This window comes from Pan troglodytes, chromosome 20 (genome assembly GCF_028858775.2).
Source record: "Pan troglodytes isolate AG18354 chromosome 20, NHGRI_mPanTro3-v2.0_pri, whole genome shotgun sequence".
Classification (NCBI taxonomy): domain Eukaryota; kingdom Metazoa; phylum Chordata; class Mammalia; order Primates; family Hominidae; genus Pan; species Pan troglodytes.
In genome coordinates this window covers 43,591,665-43,610,533 of record NC_072418.2, presented here as the reverse complement: position 1 = coordinate 43,610,533, position 18,869 = coordinate 43,591,665, and the positions used below count along the sequence as shown (strand labels likewise).

Here is an 18,869-nt window from a genome sequence, read left to right as displayed (position 1 = left end):
GCTTATGCAAAATATTTGACAACCAGCCTGGCAGGGGACACTGTCCCATCTGGAAAGCTGGAGCACACCTGTGCCTGGCCTCTAGCTGCTGGATCTGGGGAGGTCTGGGGGTTCCCAAGGAGGGTGCAGAAGAGCAGGATGGATAATGAGGCATCTAGGGAAGTAAGTTAACACATTTTTTTTTTGGAGGGGGGACAGAATCTTGCTGTGTCATCCAGGCTGGAGTGCAGTGGTATGATCACAGTTCATTGCTGCCTCAATCTCCCGGACTCAAACAGTCCTCCCATCTCAGCCTCAAGAGTAGCTGGGACTACAGGCACGCATCACCACGCCCAGCTTTTTTTTTTTTTTTAATTTTAGAGAAAGGGTCTCACTATGTTGTCCAGGCTGGTCTGGAACTCTTCGGCACAAGCAATCCTCCCGTCTCAGCCTACCGAAGTGCTGGGATTACAGGCATGAGTCACTGCACCCAGCCTAACATTTTAACAACAGGACCAGCTATCCCATGCTCAGGGCAGACTTGAGAAAGAAACCTTTCATTGTATATCCTTCTGTATCTTTTGGGTTGACAGCCTCAGGTTACCTTTTCACAATATATCCACTTAAGGCCAGGTGCAGTGGCTCATGCCGCTAATCACAGCACTTTGGGAGGCCAAGGCAGGTGGTCAAGAGTTCAAGACCAGTCTGGCCAACATGGTGAAACCGTGTCTCTACTAAAAATACAAAAATTAGCCGGCGTGGTGGCTCATGCCTGTAGCCCCAGCTACTCGGGAGGCTGAGGCAGGAGAATCACTTGAACCTGGGAGGTGAGGGTTGCAGTGAGCCGAGATCGTGCCACTGCACTCCAGCCTGGGCAACAAAGTGAGACCCCGTCTCAAAAAAAAAATCCACTTAAATCAAATCTAAGACAACACAGAATTAAATAGAAATAGGAAAGAGCCCCAGAGAAGCAGAAATCGTGATGAAAGGAGTGGGACCCTGGCCTCCCACACCACTCCCCTATGCTGGGCCCCATCTTCTGCCCCCTCCCTGGGGTGGATGGGTCTAGGGGACCTACTTCTCCAGCAGCCGGGTCACAGCCTCCTGAGCCTGCTCCCCGTAGATGTTGCCCTGCCTCAGCAGGCCCTCTGCAGCCTGCACGGCCACCTGCATCTTTTGCTGGCTCAGCTCCATGGTGGTGAGAAAGTCACGGTGCTGTTTCAAGGCCTCCTCCACCGATTCCACTGTGCCCGGGAGCTCCGCACCAGACAGCGCCATCTCCTGGGGAGGAGGGAGCGTGGTGCAAAGGTCAGCCTCATTTCATTCCAGGACCTGGGAGAGGCTGCCAGCCTGGCTTGCCACCACTCCCCGCAACCTTGCAAGCATAGAACATTCCAGTTGTGGTCCCACCTCGGGGCCGTTGCCCATGCTGGTGCTTCTGCCTGGGAGTCTGTCCCTCCAGATACCCCCATGGCTGGCTCCCTTCACTTTCTTCAGGTCTCTGACCACCCTGCCAAATTTATCAACTCCCACCCCAGCCCTATCCCACTACCCTCCTGTATTATTTCTTTTTGGCAGGGAGGGAGCAGATGGAGTCTCACTCTGTTGCCCAGGCTGGATGCAGTGGTGCAATCCCGGCTCACTGCAACCTCCACCTCCTGGGTTCAAGTGATTCTCCTGCCTCAGCCTCCCAAGTATCTGGGATTACAGGTGCATACCACCACGCCCGGCTAATTTTTTTGTATTTTTGGTAGAGACGGGGTTTCACCATGTTGGCCAGGCTGGTCTCAAACTCCTGACCGCAGGTAATCCACCTGCCTTGGACTCCCGAAGTGCTGGGATTACAGGCGTGAGCCACCACACCCAGCCAACCCTCATGTATTATTTCTCATAGCATGTACCTGGCAATATTAGCGATGCATTGACTTGTTTACTCTCTCCTCCCCTACATACTAGAATGTCAGCCACATGAGGGCAGGATTTTGTATTTTGTTGCCTGAGGTGTGCTCAGCCCCAAAATAGTGCCCAGCACAGAGGAGGCACTCAGTAAATATTTGGTTAATATTAGGCCGGACATGGTGGCTCATGCCTGTAATCCCAGCACTTTGGGAGGCCGAGGTGGGTGGATCACCTGAGGTCAGGAGTTCGAGACCAGCCTGGCCAACATGGTGAAACCTCATCTCTACTACAAATACAAATATTAGCCAGGTGTAGTGGCACACACCTGTTATCCCAGCTACTCAGGAGGCTGAGGCAGGAGAATCGCTTGAACCCAGAAGGCGGAGGAGGTGCAGTGAGCCAAGATCACACCACTGCACTCCAGCCTGGGTGACAGAGCAAGACCCCATCTCAAAAAAAAAAAAAAAAAATTTGGTTACTATGAAGACTGAAGGCTGGGCACGGTGGCTCATGCCTATAATCCCAGCACTTTGGGAGGCAGAGGCGGGAGGATCACTTGACCCCAGGAGTTCAAGACCAGCCTGGGCAACATGGTGAAATCCCATCTCTACTAAAAATACAAAAAATTAACCAGGCGTGGTGGCACGTGCCTGTAGTCCCAGCTACTTGGAGGGCTGACGTGGGAGGATTGCTTGAGCCCCATAGATCAAGGCTAGAGTGAGTCATGATCGTGCCACTGCACTCTGGCCCGGGTGACAGAGTGAGGTACTGTCTCAAAAAAAGAAGACAACTAAACTGGATACTGTGTGAACTCAAGGAAGTTCTTTTCCCTCTGGGGTTAGTTTTCTAACTAGTAAAATGAGTGGGTCAGGGCCGGGCATGGTGGCTCACACCTGCAATCCCAGCACTTTGGGAGGCCAAAGCAGGGGGATTGTTTGAGCCCAGGAGCTGGAGACCAGCCTGGGCAGCATAGCAAGATCCTGTCCCTATTTTTTAAATGGGTGGGTCAGAAAGGGTCTCTCAAGGCCACTTCAGCTCCATATTTAGTAATCTTATGATTCAGGGCCTCTCTGTCCTTTCTCCTCCACTCCCTAGATCAGGATTTCCCAAGCCCTGAGCCACAGAGGGGTACTAGTCCATCGCCTGTTAAAAACTGGGCCGCATAGCAGGAGGTGGAGGGGGTGCGAGTGAGCATTACTGCCTGAGCTCTGCCTCCTGTCAGATCAGCAGCAGCTTTACATTCTCATAGGAATGCAAACCCTATTGTGAACTGCGCATGTGGGGGATCCAGGTTGCACACTCCTTATGAGAATCTAATGCCTGATAATCTGTCGCTGCCTCCCATCACCCCTAGATGTCACTAGATGGGAACGTCTAGTTGCAGGAAAACAAGCTCAGGACTCCCACTGATTCTACATTATAGTGAATTTTATAATTATTTCATTATATGTTATAATGTAATAACAATAGAAATAAAGCAGACAATAAATGTAATTCGCTTGAATCATCCTGAAAACATTCCTCCTTTTCCCACCGGTTTGTGGAAAAAATTGTCTTCCAGAAAACCGGTCCTTGGTGCCAAAAAGATTAGGGACTGGGCCTGGTGCAGTGGCTCATGTCTGTAATCCCAACACTTTGGGAGGCCGAGGCAGGCGGATCATGAGGTCAAGAGATCGAAACCATCCTGGCCAACATGGTGAAACCCCATCTCTACTAAAAATACAAAAATCAGCTGGTCGTGGTGGCTCGCGCCTGTAGTCCCAGCTACTCGGGAGGCTGAGGCAGGAGAATCGTTTGAACCCGGGAGGCTGAGGTTTCAGTGAGCTAAGATCACACCACTGCCCTCCAGCCTAGCTACAGAGCAAGACTCTATCTAAAGAAAAAAAAAAAAAGATTGGGGACCACTGCTGTAGATAATCCTCAAACTGGGTCAGCATCCCTTATATAACCAGTATAGGCAGGCACCCTTTCTAACATGATCCCCAAACACTGGACAATCTGAAAACTGGCTGTTCCATCTTGCCAAAATTCTCAAACTTGGTTCCCATCCCAGAGTGATCTCCAAAGTGGATTGGCTGTCCCCAGATAACCACTGCACTTGGTTCCTCATGCCACAGACACAGTTACTCTCTCCAGAGAATCCATAGTTGTCATTCCCAGAAATGAAGATATCGTGCTAATTTAGGCATCCACACCATGTAATCCACAATCACTGACTGACTCCAATAACCCCTCAGCCTGTTACCTACCTCCATAATCCTAATCCTTTGTTATCCATACCAAGATCTTCTTTGAACCCCATTTAACCATCGCCAATCAACCTCATAGTCTTATTTCCTTTCAGATAATCCACGAACCCAGGAAGCCACTCCAATAAATATCCTCGTGCATTACTTACTCGGGATAGCCCACAAACTGTCACCTCCGATAAGACACCAACCTACCCCACTGATGATACTCCTCAAATTCTGTTACATACACACTTCCACACACACTGGATGATCCACAAACTCAGTTATCCATTCCGGATACTCTCTCACCTCCCACCCACCTCAGAACCCAGTGGTCCCAGGAAACACCCTCCTCCCCACCCCCGCATGTCCCTGTCCCTGCAATCCCCCCGCGGCCTCAGACTCTCCCTCTCCAAAATGTACACCCCGAGTGGGCACCTGGTTACGCAGCACCACGAGCGCCTGGCGTAGATCCCGCAGGAAGAGCTGGTAGATGTGCGCCTGGACCAGCGCCTCCCTGCGCGCCTCCCACAAGCCGAGCAGTTTATGCCAGCCAAGTTCGAGGTGTGGCAGCCACTCGTCTAGTGCCAGGCCCGGGCCCAGCTCTGCGCCGTCGGCGGCCAGCAGCGCCTCGCTGGCCGCCACGATGCGAGCATAGTCTTCCTCGCGCTGGTCCACCTCCTCCTTGAGCGCAGCGTGGCGCGCCAGCAGCGCGTCCGCCTCTTCTAGGCTGTTGGGCAGGGGCCCCTCGCTGCCGCCCGCCGCCTCCTGGGCGCGCACGAGCCAGTCCAGGAAAGCGTCGAGGTCATGTAGGAAGCGCTGCAGGCGCCCTGCTGCCGCCACCGCCTCGCCGCAGGCCTGAGCCGCGCTAGCTAGCGCGCCCCACTCAGCGCCCAGCTCCTCCCCGCCCTGGTGCAGCCGCGCCGCCTGCGCCGGGAAGCGCTCAGCCAGCAGGGCTGCCTCCTCCAGAAGGGCCGCCTGGCGCGGCTCCAGCGCCTGCAGAGCGGCCTCTAGGCCGCTAAGACGCCACTGCAGGGCGCCGCCGGCCCGGGGCGCGCTCTCCACAGCTCTCCGCTTCTCACGCACCTGGGCGCGCACCTCGGCCACCTCCAGCACGTGGTTCTCCACCAGCAGCACCGCGCTCATTTCCTCTTTGCGCTGTTCCACTAGCTCCACGATGCGGTTCCACCTGCCCAGGGGAAAGAGAGTGACTTGAGGAGGACAGGGACTCCTCTTGGGCGCGGAGGGCCAGCCGACCCAGGGTAGAATCCAGGCCCAAGCCACCCAGCCATTGTGTGACCTCAGAAAGTTTCTCCAGTTTCTGCCGGTGTAAAATGGAACCCTACGCAGCACTTTTGCTTAGGGCAGCCGTTCTCAACATGTAATCTGACAGAGGACAAAACTATCTTCATAAAAATGTGTTAAGACGCCATTTGCTTTTTCACTCTCATTCTTTCCCGAGTGTTCAGTGGAGTTTTCCAGAGGCGGCAGGAGAGACTGAGTGCAGAAGCCGACTCTGATTTAAGAGAAGCCCAGCTGCCATCTCTCAAACCAGACTTTAAAGAGATTTGCAAAGGTACGAAACAATGCCACTCTTAGTACATTTTGTGTTATGAAAAGTTATTTTTAATAAAAAAGTTAGTTATATTAACATGTTAGATATTTAGATTTTAAAAAAAAATTTTTTAAGACATGAGATCTCACTATGTTGCCCAGGCTAGAACACAGTGGCTATTCATGAACTCGTTTATGGCACACTGAAGCCTCCAATTCCCAGGCTCAAGTGGTCCTCCCACCTCAGCCTCACAGGTAGCTGTGACTACAGGCATGCACCACTCCCAGTTTATTGTTATTTTTAAATAATGTTTTCAAATTTCTCAGCCGGGTGCAGTGGTTCACACCTGTAATCCCAGCACTTTGGAAGGCGGAAGCAGGTGGATCGCTTGAGCTCAGGAGTTGGAGAGCAGCCTGGGCAACATGGTGAGACTCCTAAAATACAAAAATTAGCTGGGCGTGGGGGTGCACACCTATGGTCCCAGCTACTTGGGAGGCTGAGATGGGAGGATTGCTGGAGCCTGCGAAGTCGAGGCTGCAGTGAGCCATGATTGTGCCACTGCACTCCAGCCTGGGTGACAGAGTAATGAGACCCTGTCTCAAAATAAATAAATAAAAATAAAAACATTTTAAATTTTCTCAGTATTAAGTTCTAATATAGTAAATAGCAATAGATATGACCCACTAAAACAAGCTCTTGGGGTCCTCAATAGTTTGGGTTTTTTTAATTTTGTTTTCTTTTTTAGACAGAGTCTTGCTCTGTTGCCCAGGCTGGAGTGCAGTGGCACGATCTCAGCTCACTGCAACCTCCGCCTCCCAGGTTCATGGGATTCTCCTGCCTCAGCCTCCCAAGTAGCTGGGATTACAGGCGTGCACCACCACGCCCGGCTAGTTTTTATATTTTTAATAGAGATGGGGTTTCATCACATTGGCCAGGCTGGTCTCAAACTCCTGACCTCAAGTGATCTGCTTGCCTCGGCCTCCCAAAATGCTAGGATTACAGGCGTGAGCCACCATGCCCTGCCTGTTTCTTGCATAAAGCCATTATGATTCTCTAAATATCTTGTTCATTTATTAGTGTATTTAACTGTCTTTCTGCCCCCTCTAGAATGGACACACCACGAGGACAGAGATTAGGACTCTGAAATCAGGCAGACCCGAGTTCAAGTTCTGCTCTGGCCAGATTTGCCATGTGACCTTGGGCAAATCATTTCCTTCTCTGATCTTCAGTTTCCTTATCTGGAAAATGGGGATAATAAAGTCCACTTCATTGAGTGTGTAACGAGATCATGTGGCTAAAGCACTTGGCATATAGATCTCTCTACATGCTGTAAATTGTTATGATTGTAGTTATCTTTTTAGGCCTGGATGCTTTGCGATGGTCTCGGCTACAGAGGTTTTAAAATCCCTGAATATTGGAATCTTACAGCACAGAGTCAAGAGCATAGTCTTTGGGTGGGGCGCAGTGGCTCATGCCTGTAATTCCACACTTGCGGAGGCCAAGGCAGAAGATCACTCGAGCCCAGGAGTTCGAGACCAGTCTGGGCAACAGAGTGAGACCCCATCTGTACAAGAAATACAAAAATTAGCCGGGTGCAGTGGTGTGCATCCATAGTCCCACTACTCAAGAGGCTGAGGCAGGAGGATTTCTTGAGCTTGGGTTGGGGGCGGTGAAGGCTGTAGTGAGCCATGATCGTACCACTGCACTCCAGTCTGGGCGAAAGAGCAAGACCCTGTCTCAAGAAAGAAAAAAAATAAAAGAGCACAGTCTTTGAAGTCAAACATATCCATCTTCAAAGCCCGGTTTGATCCCCTAACTTGCTGTGTAACCTTGGGCCTCCATCTTCGCCTCTCTGAGATCCAGTTTTCTCCTCTCTAATGTGGGGTAGTTTCCACCTCATAGTGTTACCAGGAAGACTGGATATATTAGATAAACAGCTACAGCTCAGGATTCAGCCAGAACTGTATTTGACTCCTACTTATAGACTGAGTAATCTTGGATAAGGAGTTCACCTTTTTGGACTTGTATCTTCATCTATGAACCCCACCTGCACTGGGAGAATTGCTGGTAGTATTCCAGAGGTACTGATATTAGTTTGTTACTTATCTTAAAGAGTTCTGGGCTAGGAGCAGTAGCTTACACTGTAATCCCAGCTCTTTGGAAGGCCGAGGTGGGAGGAGGCCAGGAGGTTTTTGTTTGTTTGTTTGTTTGTTTTGGTATAGATTCTTGCTCTGTCACCTAGGCTGGAGTGCAGTGGTGTGATCTTGGCTCACTGTAGCCTCTGCCTCCCGAGTTCAAGCAATTCTTCTGCCTCAGCCTCCTGAGTAGCTAGGACTACAGGCGCATGCCACCATGCCCGGATAATTTTTGTATTTTTAGTAGAGATGGGGTTTCACCATATTGGTCAGGCTGGTCTCGAACTCCTGACCTCAGGTGATCCACCTGCCTTGGCCTCCCAAAGTGCTGGGATTACAGGTGTGAGCTACCACGCCCAGCCGAGCCCAGGAGTTGTAAGACCAGCATGGCCAACACAGTGAGACCCCGTCTCTACAAAAAAAATTTTTTTAATTAGCTGGGCATGGTGATATGCACCTGTAGTCCCAGTTCCTCAGGAGGCAGAGGTGGGAGGATCGCTTGAGCCTATGTGTTGGAGGCTGCAATGAGCCATGATCATGCCACTGTATTCCAACCTGGGCAACAGAGCAAGATCCTGTCTCAAAAGAGAGAGAGAGAGAGTTCTGAATTCTAGGATCTTTACTATGGAAATTGGGATAGTGGGAATTTTTTTTTTTTTTTGAGACAAGGTCTGGCTCTATTGCCCAGGCTGGAGTGCAGTGGCACAATCTCTGCTCACTGCAATCTCTACCTCCTGGGCTCAAGGCATCCTCCCAACTCAGCCTCCCATGTAGCTGGGACTACAAATGTGCACCACCATGCTTGGCTAAATTTTGTATATATATATACACACATATATGTGTATATATACATATATGTGTGTGTGTATATATATGTGTGTGTGTATATATATGTGTATATATATTTTGTGTGTGTGTGTGTGTGTGTGTGTAGAGAGAGAGACGGGGTTTCACCATGTTGCCCAGGCTGGTCTTGAATTCATGAGCTCAAGTGATCCACCCATCTCAGCCTCCTGAAGTGCTGGGATTACAGTATGAGCCACTGTGCCCGGAAGAATGTTGGGATACTTTAGAAAGGTATATAAAGTACTTGGGAATACTCCTGGCAGATTGTAGATATCCAATAAATTCTTTCTGGACAAATAAATGAACAGCCAATTGAAATGTTTTAATTTTACCACATCATCACCAGTATTAGGGATTATGATTTTTGGTCAACATTTTGTTGATTTATCAGGTGGCCATTATGATTCCAGGGGTTTGAGATTGCACATCTTGCTGTCCATGGCTGTGTGAGTGTGGAAGGGAAGGATGGGAGGGACTCCCAGCCCCAGGCCCTCCTACCTGCTGTTGAGGTGGTCCTGGCAGGAACGCACCTCATCTGAACTGGGGTGGCCTCCTTCCACCAGCTCCTGGACCGTGTGGTTCACGTCCAGAACGCGGCCCATCAGGCTGTTCATCTCTTGGTCCAGGCTCTCGAATCTGCAGAAGGAGGATGGAGATGCTCAGACACCCGAACCCTGCGGACCTTGGTTTTATGAAATACCTTCTACTGGTTCTACTCCTAATTCTCAATCCACCCTCCTTTTTAGCCTCCTTTGTGGGCTCCTTCTCTTCTACTTGCTGTTTATTTAATTTAATTTAATTTAACTTATTTAATTTAATTTAATTAATTTATGTATGTATGTATTGAGACAGAGTCTCGCTCTGTCACCCAGGCTGGAGTGCAGTGGTGCGATTGTGGCTCACTGCAACCTCTGCCTCCCGGATTCAAGCGATTCTCATGTCTCAGCCTCCCAAGTAGCTGGGATTACAAGCATGCGCCACCACGCCCAGCTAACTTCTCTATTTTTAGTAGAAACGGGATTTCACCATGTTAGCCAGGCTGGTCTCCAACTCCTGATCTTATATGATCCACCTGCCTCGGCCTCCCAAAGTGCTGGGATTACAGGCGTGAGCCACCACGCCCAGCCTCTACCTGATGTTTAAATGTGAGATTCCTCAGCAGCAACTCCACCCTGAGCCCTCTGGGTTTTCCTTCACACCCTTCTTCGACGATTCCACCCAGCCCCACAGCCTTGGTCTTTGCCCCTGAACTCATGACAGTCACACCTCAGTCTCCAGCCTCAACCTCTTACATTTTGAACCTGTCTTCGACCTCAAAGCCTACTGTATACCTTCTTGGGGCTATTCACACCCACCTGACTCAAACTTGTTCTTCCTCTGGGCCCCCATGTTGGGGACAGCACTGTCATCTGCCAGGCCAGAGCCCTGGGCTTTGTTTTGGAAAATCGCTCCAGCCCATCGGTCTCCATGGCCTGTTTACTTACCTCCCGCCCTGGTCTAATCTTGTTCCGTTCCATCTGGGTCCCCAGCCCAGTTGCCTCTCTGGGTTCCCAGCCACAACTCTTACCCGCTCCAACCCGCCCTCCACATGGCAGCCACTGAGGTCTATTTTAAGCTAGACATGGTCCTCCCATCTTTAAATCAATGTTTCAAAGAACTGGGCAACTGCAGGCACAGTAGGGGCAAGGAGCAGCCCTGTGTTTCCAGCAGTGCCCAGCACAAGACCTAGAAAGGCATAGGCACTCAGTAAACACCTGCTGAATGAATGTATGGATGAATAAGATGCTCAGAGAGAGTGGTGCAGAGGGGGAATAGGCATTGTTCACCCACTAATTGAACAACTCATTGCTAAGTCAGCCAACAGACAAGTCAGTATATAATATGTCATGGGATGGTAAGTGCTACAAAGAAATGTAAAACAGGATGAAGCAATGGAAAATCACAAGAGTCAGAGCTATTTTAGTAGCTAGGGAGGTGACATTTGTGCAGAAGCAATGGGAGGCCTCCCAGCAGAGGGGCCAGACTGAGGTGTCCCTGTAGAAGCATAGGTCGTTGATTTCATGCTTGGCGAATGTAAGCCTGGGTAACAAGAGCAAATGCCGGGGGAATGCTTCCTCTACCCCCAGGCATTTGCTTCGTATTCTGCATGTATGAACTCATTTACCGTTCATCACAAGCCTGGGTAGGGACTAATATCACCCCCATTATACAGGTGGGCAAGCTGAGGTTCAGGAAGATTAGGCAGGTTGCAGAACTGTCACAAAGCTGGCTATGGGTGAAGCAGGGATTGGAACTCCTAGTTTCAGCTGAGCAAACATGGGAACTGTTGAGCCAATGAAGGTGAGACTGGGTGCATGAGGAAGGGGACCCCGGAGTCCCACATGTGCGCGCTCACCGGTGCTGCACCACCTCGACGTCGTCGAGTGAATCCGGCACACGCATGGAGAGCAGCCATTGCTCCTTCTCGCCGATCCACAGCTCACACGCGTGCACCTCGCCAAACATGCGGTAGACAGCGAGCGCGTCCCGCAGCCACTGGCGCCTCAGCGCCGCCACTTCGGTCACCTCAGCGAACAACTGCTCTGCTTCCACCACGCGCACCTGCAGCGCCACCACCAGTGGCCCTGCGCCACTGGCACCCCCGAGTGTCGCCAGCTGGCGCCGCAGGCCGCTCACGGGCCCGCGATGTGCCTCCACCTCCCCGGTGAGCGCGCGGTGCTGGCGCGCCAGGCGGCGGCTGGAAGCTTCGTCGTGGCCGAAGTCACCGGCGGCTGCCAGGCGGTAAGCGTCGCGAAGCCAGTCCAGCAGCCCGTCGAGGTCAGCACCGAACTGGTGCAGCGCCCGCGCCTCCTGCAGCCGCCGCTCTCGCCGCGCCGCCGCCTCTTCCAGCCTCTGCCAGCGGCGCCGGGCGCTCGCCGCGCGCTCCGCCAGGCCTACCAGGTGCACGGTGTCTGCTCCCGGGCCGACGGCACCGCCGGCCGCAACCAGCTCCTCGCCAAACCGCAGGGCCTGCTGCAGCAACGCCCGCCGCCCGCCCAGCTCGCCCTGCAGGATCTTGTGCTGGGCCAGGAGACGCGCTGTGCTGGACAGGTCATGCGCGCCGCCCGCTGTTCCCGCTGCGCCCGCTGCGCCCGCCGCACCGCCGCCGCCCGCAGCCTCCAGGAGACGCTCCTTGTCGCGCGCCCAGCTCTCGGCCTCCTCCAGCTCCTGCAGCAGCGCCCACAGGCTCCGCGAAGCCTCCAGCTCCGCGCGTCGCCGCGCTGCCTGCTCCTGCAGCTCCGCCAGGCAGCCGTGCACGTGGTTCACGCGGTTGCAGATGACCTGCGGGTCGCAGGGCTGGTAGCCTGAGCCAGGAGAAGGGGAGCATCCAGGATTGGTCACAAGCCAAGGGGCGCCCAAGAGAGGATGGTGCGGGCTACCTACCCTGTCCTTGGTGTGACTTCATCAGATGCCGGGTCACGTGGCTCCTCCTCCAGGCAGCCTTCCCTGACACCCCAAGGCTGGAGCAGGCTCCTCCTCGACCCTCTCAGGCTTCTCTGCTTCCCCATTCTAGCCCTGACTACTCTGTGTTGTCATTGCCTTGTCCTGTCTCCCCCACTGGACTGAGAGCTCCTTAAGGGCAGGACCTGGGTCTGTCACACCCTATCCCAAACACTGCCCAGCAAAAGGTGGAGCCCAGAGCTGTAGCCTAGTGAATGTAGTGATTTGTTGACTGAATGATGGATGGATTCAGAGCATCTCAGATTCTGTATATTTGAGTGAAAATTGTGCTTATGTCAGAACTGAGTCAAATGAAACTTCTTTGTTTTTTGTTTGTTTGTGTGTTTGAGACAGATTCTTACTCTGTTGCCCAGGCTGGAGTGCAGTAGCGCGATCTCGGTTCACTGCAACCTCCACCTCCAGGTTTAAGCGATTCTCCTGCCTCAGCCTCCCCAGTAGCTAGGATTACAGGCGCCCGCCACCACGCCTGGCTTATTTTTGTATTTTTAGTAGAGAAGGGTTTCACCATGCTGGCCAGGCTGGTCTCAAACTCCTGACCTCAAGTGATCCACCCGCCTTGGCCTCCTAAACTGCTGGGATTACAGGCATGAGCCACTGCCACCGGCCAACTTCTCTTTTCTTAAGCCATGTTTCTAGGTTCCCTCTGTCATTCTCTGTTGCATTATCTATCAATCCCAGTGGTTATCTGCACTCCTTTTTCTTTTTAAAATAGAGACAGGATCTCACTATGTTGGCCAGGCTGGTCTTGAACGGCTGGCCTCAAGCAATCCTTCCACTTGGCCTCCCGAAGTGTTGGGATTATAGGCATGAGCCACTGTGCTTAACCCCGAACTCCCTCTTTTTCCTTAAATAGGTTCACCTTCCTCCTGGATGGCTAGTTGGCGACTAGAAAACAGTGAAGTTAATTTAATGGGTCACAGCCAGCATTTGTTTGGTGGAATGGAATAGAAGGAACGGAAAATATCACAATGCAAAACAAGGTCAGGGGAAGTATTTTTGTTGTTGTTGTTGCTGTTGTTGTTTGGTATTGTTTGTTTGTTTTATTGAGACAGAGTCTCTCACTGTCGCCTGGGCTGGAGTGCAATGGCTTGATCTCAGCTCACTGCAACCTCCACCTCCCAGGTTGATGTGATTCTCCTGCCTCAGCCTCCAGAGTAGTTGGGATTACAGGCGCGTGCCACCATGTCCAGCTAATTTTTTTGTATTTTTAGTAGAGATGGGGTTTCGCTATGTTGGCCAGACTGGTCTTGAACTCCTGACCTCATGATCCGCCCCCCTCAGCCTCCTAAAATGCTGGGATTACAGGCATGAGCCACCGCGCCCAGCCTGGAAGTATTGTTTTATAAAACCTCTGTGTTAGCCTGTGTGCCCATGTATGCATGTGAACTCTGAGTCATGAGGTAAGTGTATTTATTTATTTATTTATTTTAGAGATAGGGTATCACTCTATCACCCAGGCTGGAGTGCAGTGGCATGATCATGGCTCACTGCAGCCTCCAACTCTTGGGCTCAAGTAATCCTCCCGCCTCAGCTTCCTGAGTAGCTGGGACTATGGGCCCACAACACCATGCCTGGCTAATTTTTTTTCTAAGTTTCTTGTAGAAATAGAGTCTCGCTGGCTGGTCTCCAATATCTGGGCTGAAGAAATTCACCCACCTTGGCCTCCCAAAGTACTGGGATTACAGGCGTGAGCCACTGCCTGGCTGTGTATTTCTTACTGGATCATAAAAGTGAGACACTACCCTATGTGGAATGCGAGATTTCTGTAATTCTGGACATTTGCTGATGTTGACTCAAACCACAAGGTATCCAACTGAATAATAGTTACAATAACAACAGCTTCTTGCCAGGCGCAGTGGCTTACACCTGTAATCCTAACTTTGGGAGGCCGAAGCAGGCAGATCACTTGAGGTCAGGAGTTTGAGACCAGCCTGGGTAACATGGCAAAACCCCATCTCTACCAAAAATACAAAAATTAGCTGGGCATGGTGGCGTGCACCTGTAGTCTCAGCTACTCGGGAGGCTGAAGTGGGAAGATCACTTGAGCCAGGGATGTTGACGCTGCAGTGAGCCGAGATAGTGCCACCGTACTCCAGCCTGGGCAACAGAGTGAGACTCTGTCTTAGAAAACAAAACAACAACAACAACAAAAAACAGCTTCCATGTACCCAGCCCTTACTCTGACACAATGTCATTTGATTCTCACAACCATCCTATGAGGCCAGTATCCTTATCAGCCCCATTTTCCAGATGAAGAGACTGAGCCTCAGAGAGGGGAAGGATTGCCCTAGGATCAGCTAAGAAGCGGTCCATCAGGAGCTCACACTCTGGACCACCCATCAGGAAGCGCTGCCTCCCATCCCCATGACAACGCACTCCCCACACTCGCACTCCCCACACTGGCCCCTCTGCTGTATTCTCGGAGCTGCTGATTGTCACAGGGGCCGAGAACTCACAAGGCGAGGGCAAAGGGAGCTTCCTGAGACAAACCTAGCTAAGGTGAAGGAGAGGGTCCCAACAACCTCCCCTGGAGGTGAGATGGGGATGGGAGGGAGCTGAGCCAGGGTCAGGATGTCCACACCAGGGCGTGGAGGGAAACTTCAGCATTTGCATTTAGGATGTGACCCAGGTCGGCTAGGGTGAGAAACTTCCCCATCAACCTGCAAGCCAGACAGGTTCTTCCTTTTCGAATAATGCTCCAAGATTCCAAAGGGCTGTGGGCTCCAGATAAAGGAGGAAAACATCTTAATGGAGAGATACGGACCAGCCTCAAGAACCTCTTATCAGCTCCATGGCCTGGGCCTCAGTTTCCTCATCAGTGAGAAAGAAATAAAGCAGCCCCAACTGCCATCAGCACTCAGGGCTAGCCATCGTGTTCTGAGGAGTATAAATAATCTCACAGGCCAAGCGCAGTGCCTCACACCTGTAATCCCAGCACTTTGGGAGGCCAAAGCGGGCAGATCACCTGAGGTCAAGAGTTTGAGACCAGCCTGACCAACATGGAGAAACCCAGTCTCTACTAAAAATACAAAATTAGCCGGACATGGTGGCGCATGCCTATAATCCCAGCTACTCAGGAGGCTGAGGCAGAAGAATCGCTTGAACCCAGGAGGCAGAGGTTGCAGTGAGCCGAGATCGCGCCATTGCAATCCGGCCTGGACAACAAGAGCAAAACTCCATCTCAAAAATAAATAAATAAGTAAAAATAATAATCTCACAGAAATGGCCAGGGACAATGGCTCACGTCTGTAATCCCAACACTCTGGGAGGTGGAAGCGGGAGGATTGCTTGAGCCCAGGAGTTCAAGACCAGCCTGGGTAACATAGAGAGATCAAGTGTCTAAAAAAAAAAAAAAAAAAAGCAATAAACAACAACAATAATAATAATTTAAAAAAAAATCTCACAGAACGCTCATATCAGATGGGGCCACTCTGACCGCGATGGAGTAGGACAAAACCAAGCTCGCTCCATAATCTTGCCTGAGCACAGACAAAATCAAGGTCACTGTGCAAACCACAAAAATGACCACGCATCCCCTCGCCGGCTCAGATGAATGACAGCTGCCAATGACTGCAACAGCCTCCTTCTCTTCCTCCCACCACCTAGATCAAAATGATTAAGACCCCAATCACCTAGTCACCCTCATATTCTGACAGCATCCAATCCACAGCAAAACTCACTACACTGAATCATCTTCCAAATCACCTAACACAAGCCCAAATCCTACAATAAGCCATCAGTCATATATATATATATATATATTTCTTTGAGATGAGGTCTCGCTCTGTTGCCCAGGCTGGTGTGCAGTGGCACGATCTAGGCTCACTGCAACCTCCACCTCCCAGATTCAAGCGATTCTCCTGCCTCAGCCTTCTGGGTTGCTGGGATTACAGGCTCATGCCACCACACCCAATTAATTTTTTGTATTTTTAGTAGGGATGGGGTTTCACCATGTTGGCCAGGCTGGTCTCGAACTCCTGACCTCATGTGATCCACCTACCTCAGCCTCCCAAAGTGCTGGGATTACAGGCGTGAGCCACCGCGCCTGGCCCCCCATCATACTTTCTTGCTGAGAAGCCCCACGGCTCCCCATGGTGGGTGTAAAGAGCCACCAAACCCAACTTGGTTTGACCACAGAGGGACTCCTGGTGGTCTCTGGCTGGAGGGCATTGACATAAGTAAGACAGGAACCTTATTAGAGCCAGTCTTGGTTTTGCCTATCAGCATCCATGTCCCATCCATATCTGGTAAGGCTGTCCCTCTCTCCTCTTTTTCAGTCTAAGCCTTTGTAATGGGCTGACCCCACTCCTGGCCCTGGGGTAGGCAGGTCACGTGCATGTGGCCGATTAGATCACTGCATGCCCTGGGGCCACAATGATTGGCTGAGCAATGATGGAACCCACTGTGAGCCAATGCAAGCTCTCCGAGGACTTTTTGTCAGAACTCTTGGGAGAAAGGGGCCTGGGTCCCATTGGCTCTGCTAACCTGTTAGGCTGTATACCTGGGGCTGAATGATCCCAGATTTATACCACAAGGGACAGGACTGCTCAACAGTGACACTAACACAAAGACTAGTGATGGAGAGAGACGAGAGAGATGGAGTCTTTTGTTTTTGTTTTGAGAAGGAGTCTCGCTCTGTCACCTAGGCTGGAGTGTGCAGTGGTGCGATCTCGGCTCATGGCAACCTCTGCCTCCTGGGTTCAAGCAATCCTCCCACCTCAGCCTCCTGAGTAACTAGGATTACAGGTGTGCACCACTATGCCCGGCTAATTTTTTTGTATTTTTAGAAGAGACGGAGTTTCACCATGTTGGCCAAAGCCTGACCTCAAGTGATCCGCCTGCCTCGGCCTTCCAAAGTGTTAGGATTACAAGCATGAGCCACCGTGCCTGGCCTGAGTCTTTTTCTTTTTTTTTTCTTTTTTGATATAGAGATGGGGTCTCGCTATGTTGCCCAAAACTCCTGGCCTCAAGCAATCCTCACATCTTTGCCTCCCAAAGCTCTGGGATTACAGGCATGAGACACCATGCCTGGTCTCAGATGGAGTCCTAAAAGCACCCTTGAGCCATACCTGGATCCAGCCATGCCTGAGGTAAAACCCACCCTTCCCCAGACTTTTTTTTTTTTTTTTTTTTTTTTTTTGCTGACAGGGTCTCAGTCAGTTGCCCAGGCTGGAGTTTAGTGGCACAATCTTGGCTTACTGCAGCCTCGACTTCCCAGGCTCAGGTGATTCTCCCACCTCAGCCTCTGCAGTGGCTGGGACTACAGGCGTGCACCACCATGCCTACCTAATTTTTTGTATTTTTGGTAGAGACGGGGTTTCGCCATGTTGACTAGGCTTCCCTGAACATTTTGGTTACATTAGCCAATCCACTCCTTTTCACCTTAAGCCATTTGAACTGAGTTTCTATCACTTGTGTTAAATAGGCCCTGATTAACATTACTTAGCACAAGTTTTCTTTTTGGTTTTTTAAGAGACAAGATCTCACCGTGTCACCCAGGCTGGAGTGTAGTGGCATGATCATGGCTCACTGAAGCCTCCAATTCCTGGCCTCAAGTGAGCCTCCTGCCTCAGCCTCCAAGTAGCTGGCACTACAGGCTTGTATCACCGTGCCTGGCTAATTTATTTATTTATTTATTTTGGTACAGATGATGTCTTTCTATGTTGGCCAGGCTGGTCTTGAATTCCTGGGCTCAAGTGATCCTCCTGCCTTGGCCTCCAAAAGGGCTGGAATTACAGGCATGAGCCACCGTGCCCAGCCCACACAAGTCTTTTTAAATGGTATTCGTTGAGATCAATCTGTGAAGGGCTTGGCACATAACAAGTGCTCAATGAATGTGGGTTATTACTGCAGAATCTAAAGCAGGAAGAGGTTGAGTGGCCCATCCTGCCACTCAGGGCACTGATTCTCCCTATGACTTCCCCAGTGGAATGTAATCTTAGGCTCTGCTTAAATGCCTCCAAGGACAAGGAGCTCACTCTTTCCTTCTCTCAGGAGTCACTCTTGCCTCCATTAGCACCAGTCCTGACAGTCTCCACCCATAGCCCCAGCCCCAGCCCCAAGACTCACCCTGCAGCTGGGAGAAGCGCAGGGCAGCGGCATTGAGAGCCTCCACCCGCTCGCTCTGGGCCGCAATGTCTCCCTCCAGCAGTCCATGCTTCTGCAACAGGTCGTCTGCCTCCACCAGGTGCTGCCCACACTCCCGGGACAGCAGCTGAGCCTACAAGCGGGGACAGCACTGAGCACACCTCTGGCACTGCCCTGGGCCACTCACCTCTCCCCCATCGCCTGTGCCAGCCCCTGCTACTCTGCACCATCACTCCCGACTCTGACCCTCTTGGAGAGATATGGACCAGCCTCAAGACTCTCTTACCAGCTCTGTGGCCTGGACCTCGGTTTCCTCATCAGAAAGAAAAAAGCTGAGCCCCAGCTGCTGTCAGCTCTCACAGCTAGCCATGGTGTTCTGTCTCTGTCTCCCTCTCTCTCTACCAGTCTCTCTCTGAATGTTTCCATCTCTCGTGGACTCCACATTTCTGGGCTCTGTCTCTGTCACAGTGGCTCAGTCTCTCTGCCTCCACGTCTTTCTTATCTATACATCTTTGTCTCCATCTTTCTCTGCCTCTCTTTCTACATTTCTACCCTTTTCTCTTTCTCTCCGTCTCCTGTTCACCTTCCTGTCTGTGTCTCCTGTTCTCCTTCCTTCCTTCCTTCCTTCCTTCCTCC

At 51.4% G+C, this 18,869-nt stretch overlaps 1 protein-coding gene across 5 annotated transcripts in view; it reads right to left on the bottom strand.

The window, feature by feature from the left end:
- SPTBN4 (spectrin beta, non-erythrocytic 4) overlaps positions 1 to 18,869 on the bottom strand; it is a 108,493-nt gene that overhangs the window by 51,830 nt on the left and 37,794 nt on the right. For all 5 annotated transcript variants that reach the window (XR_010153874.1, XM_016935994.4, XM_054673188.2 and 2 more), the window contains exons 13-17: positions 18,216 to 18,366; positions 11,041 to 11,989; positions 9,144 to 9,281; positions 4,548 to 5,298; positions 1,058 to 1,260 (exon numbers count right to left, since the gene is read on the bottom strand). Coding sequence is in view for 4 of the 5 variants with exons in the window: in XM_016935994.4 (XP_016791483.2) it covers positions 1,058 to 1,260; positions 4,548 to 5,298; positions 9,144 to 9,281; positions 11,041 to 11,989; positions 18,216 to 18,366 (2,192 nt within the window). In the remaining variant the exon portion in view is untranslated. The remainder of the gene's footprint in view (positions 1 to 1,057; positions 1,261 to 4,547; positions 5,299 to 9,143; positions 9,282 to 11,040; positions 11,990 to 18,215; positions 18,367 to 18,869) is intronic.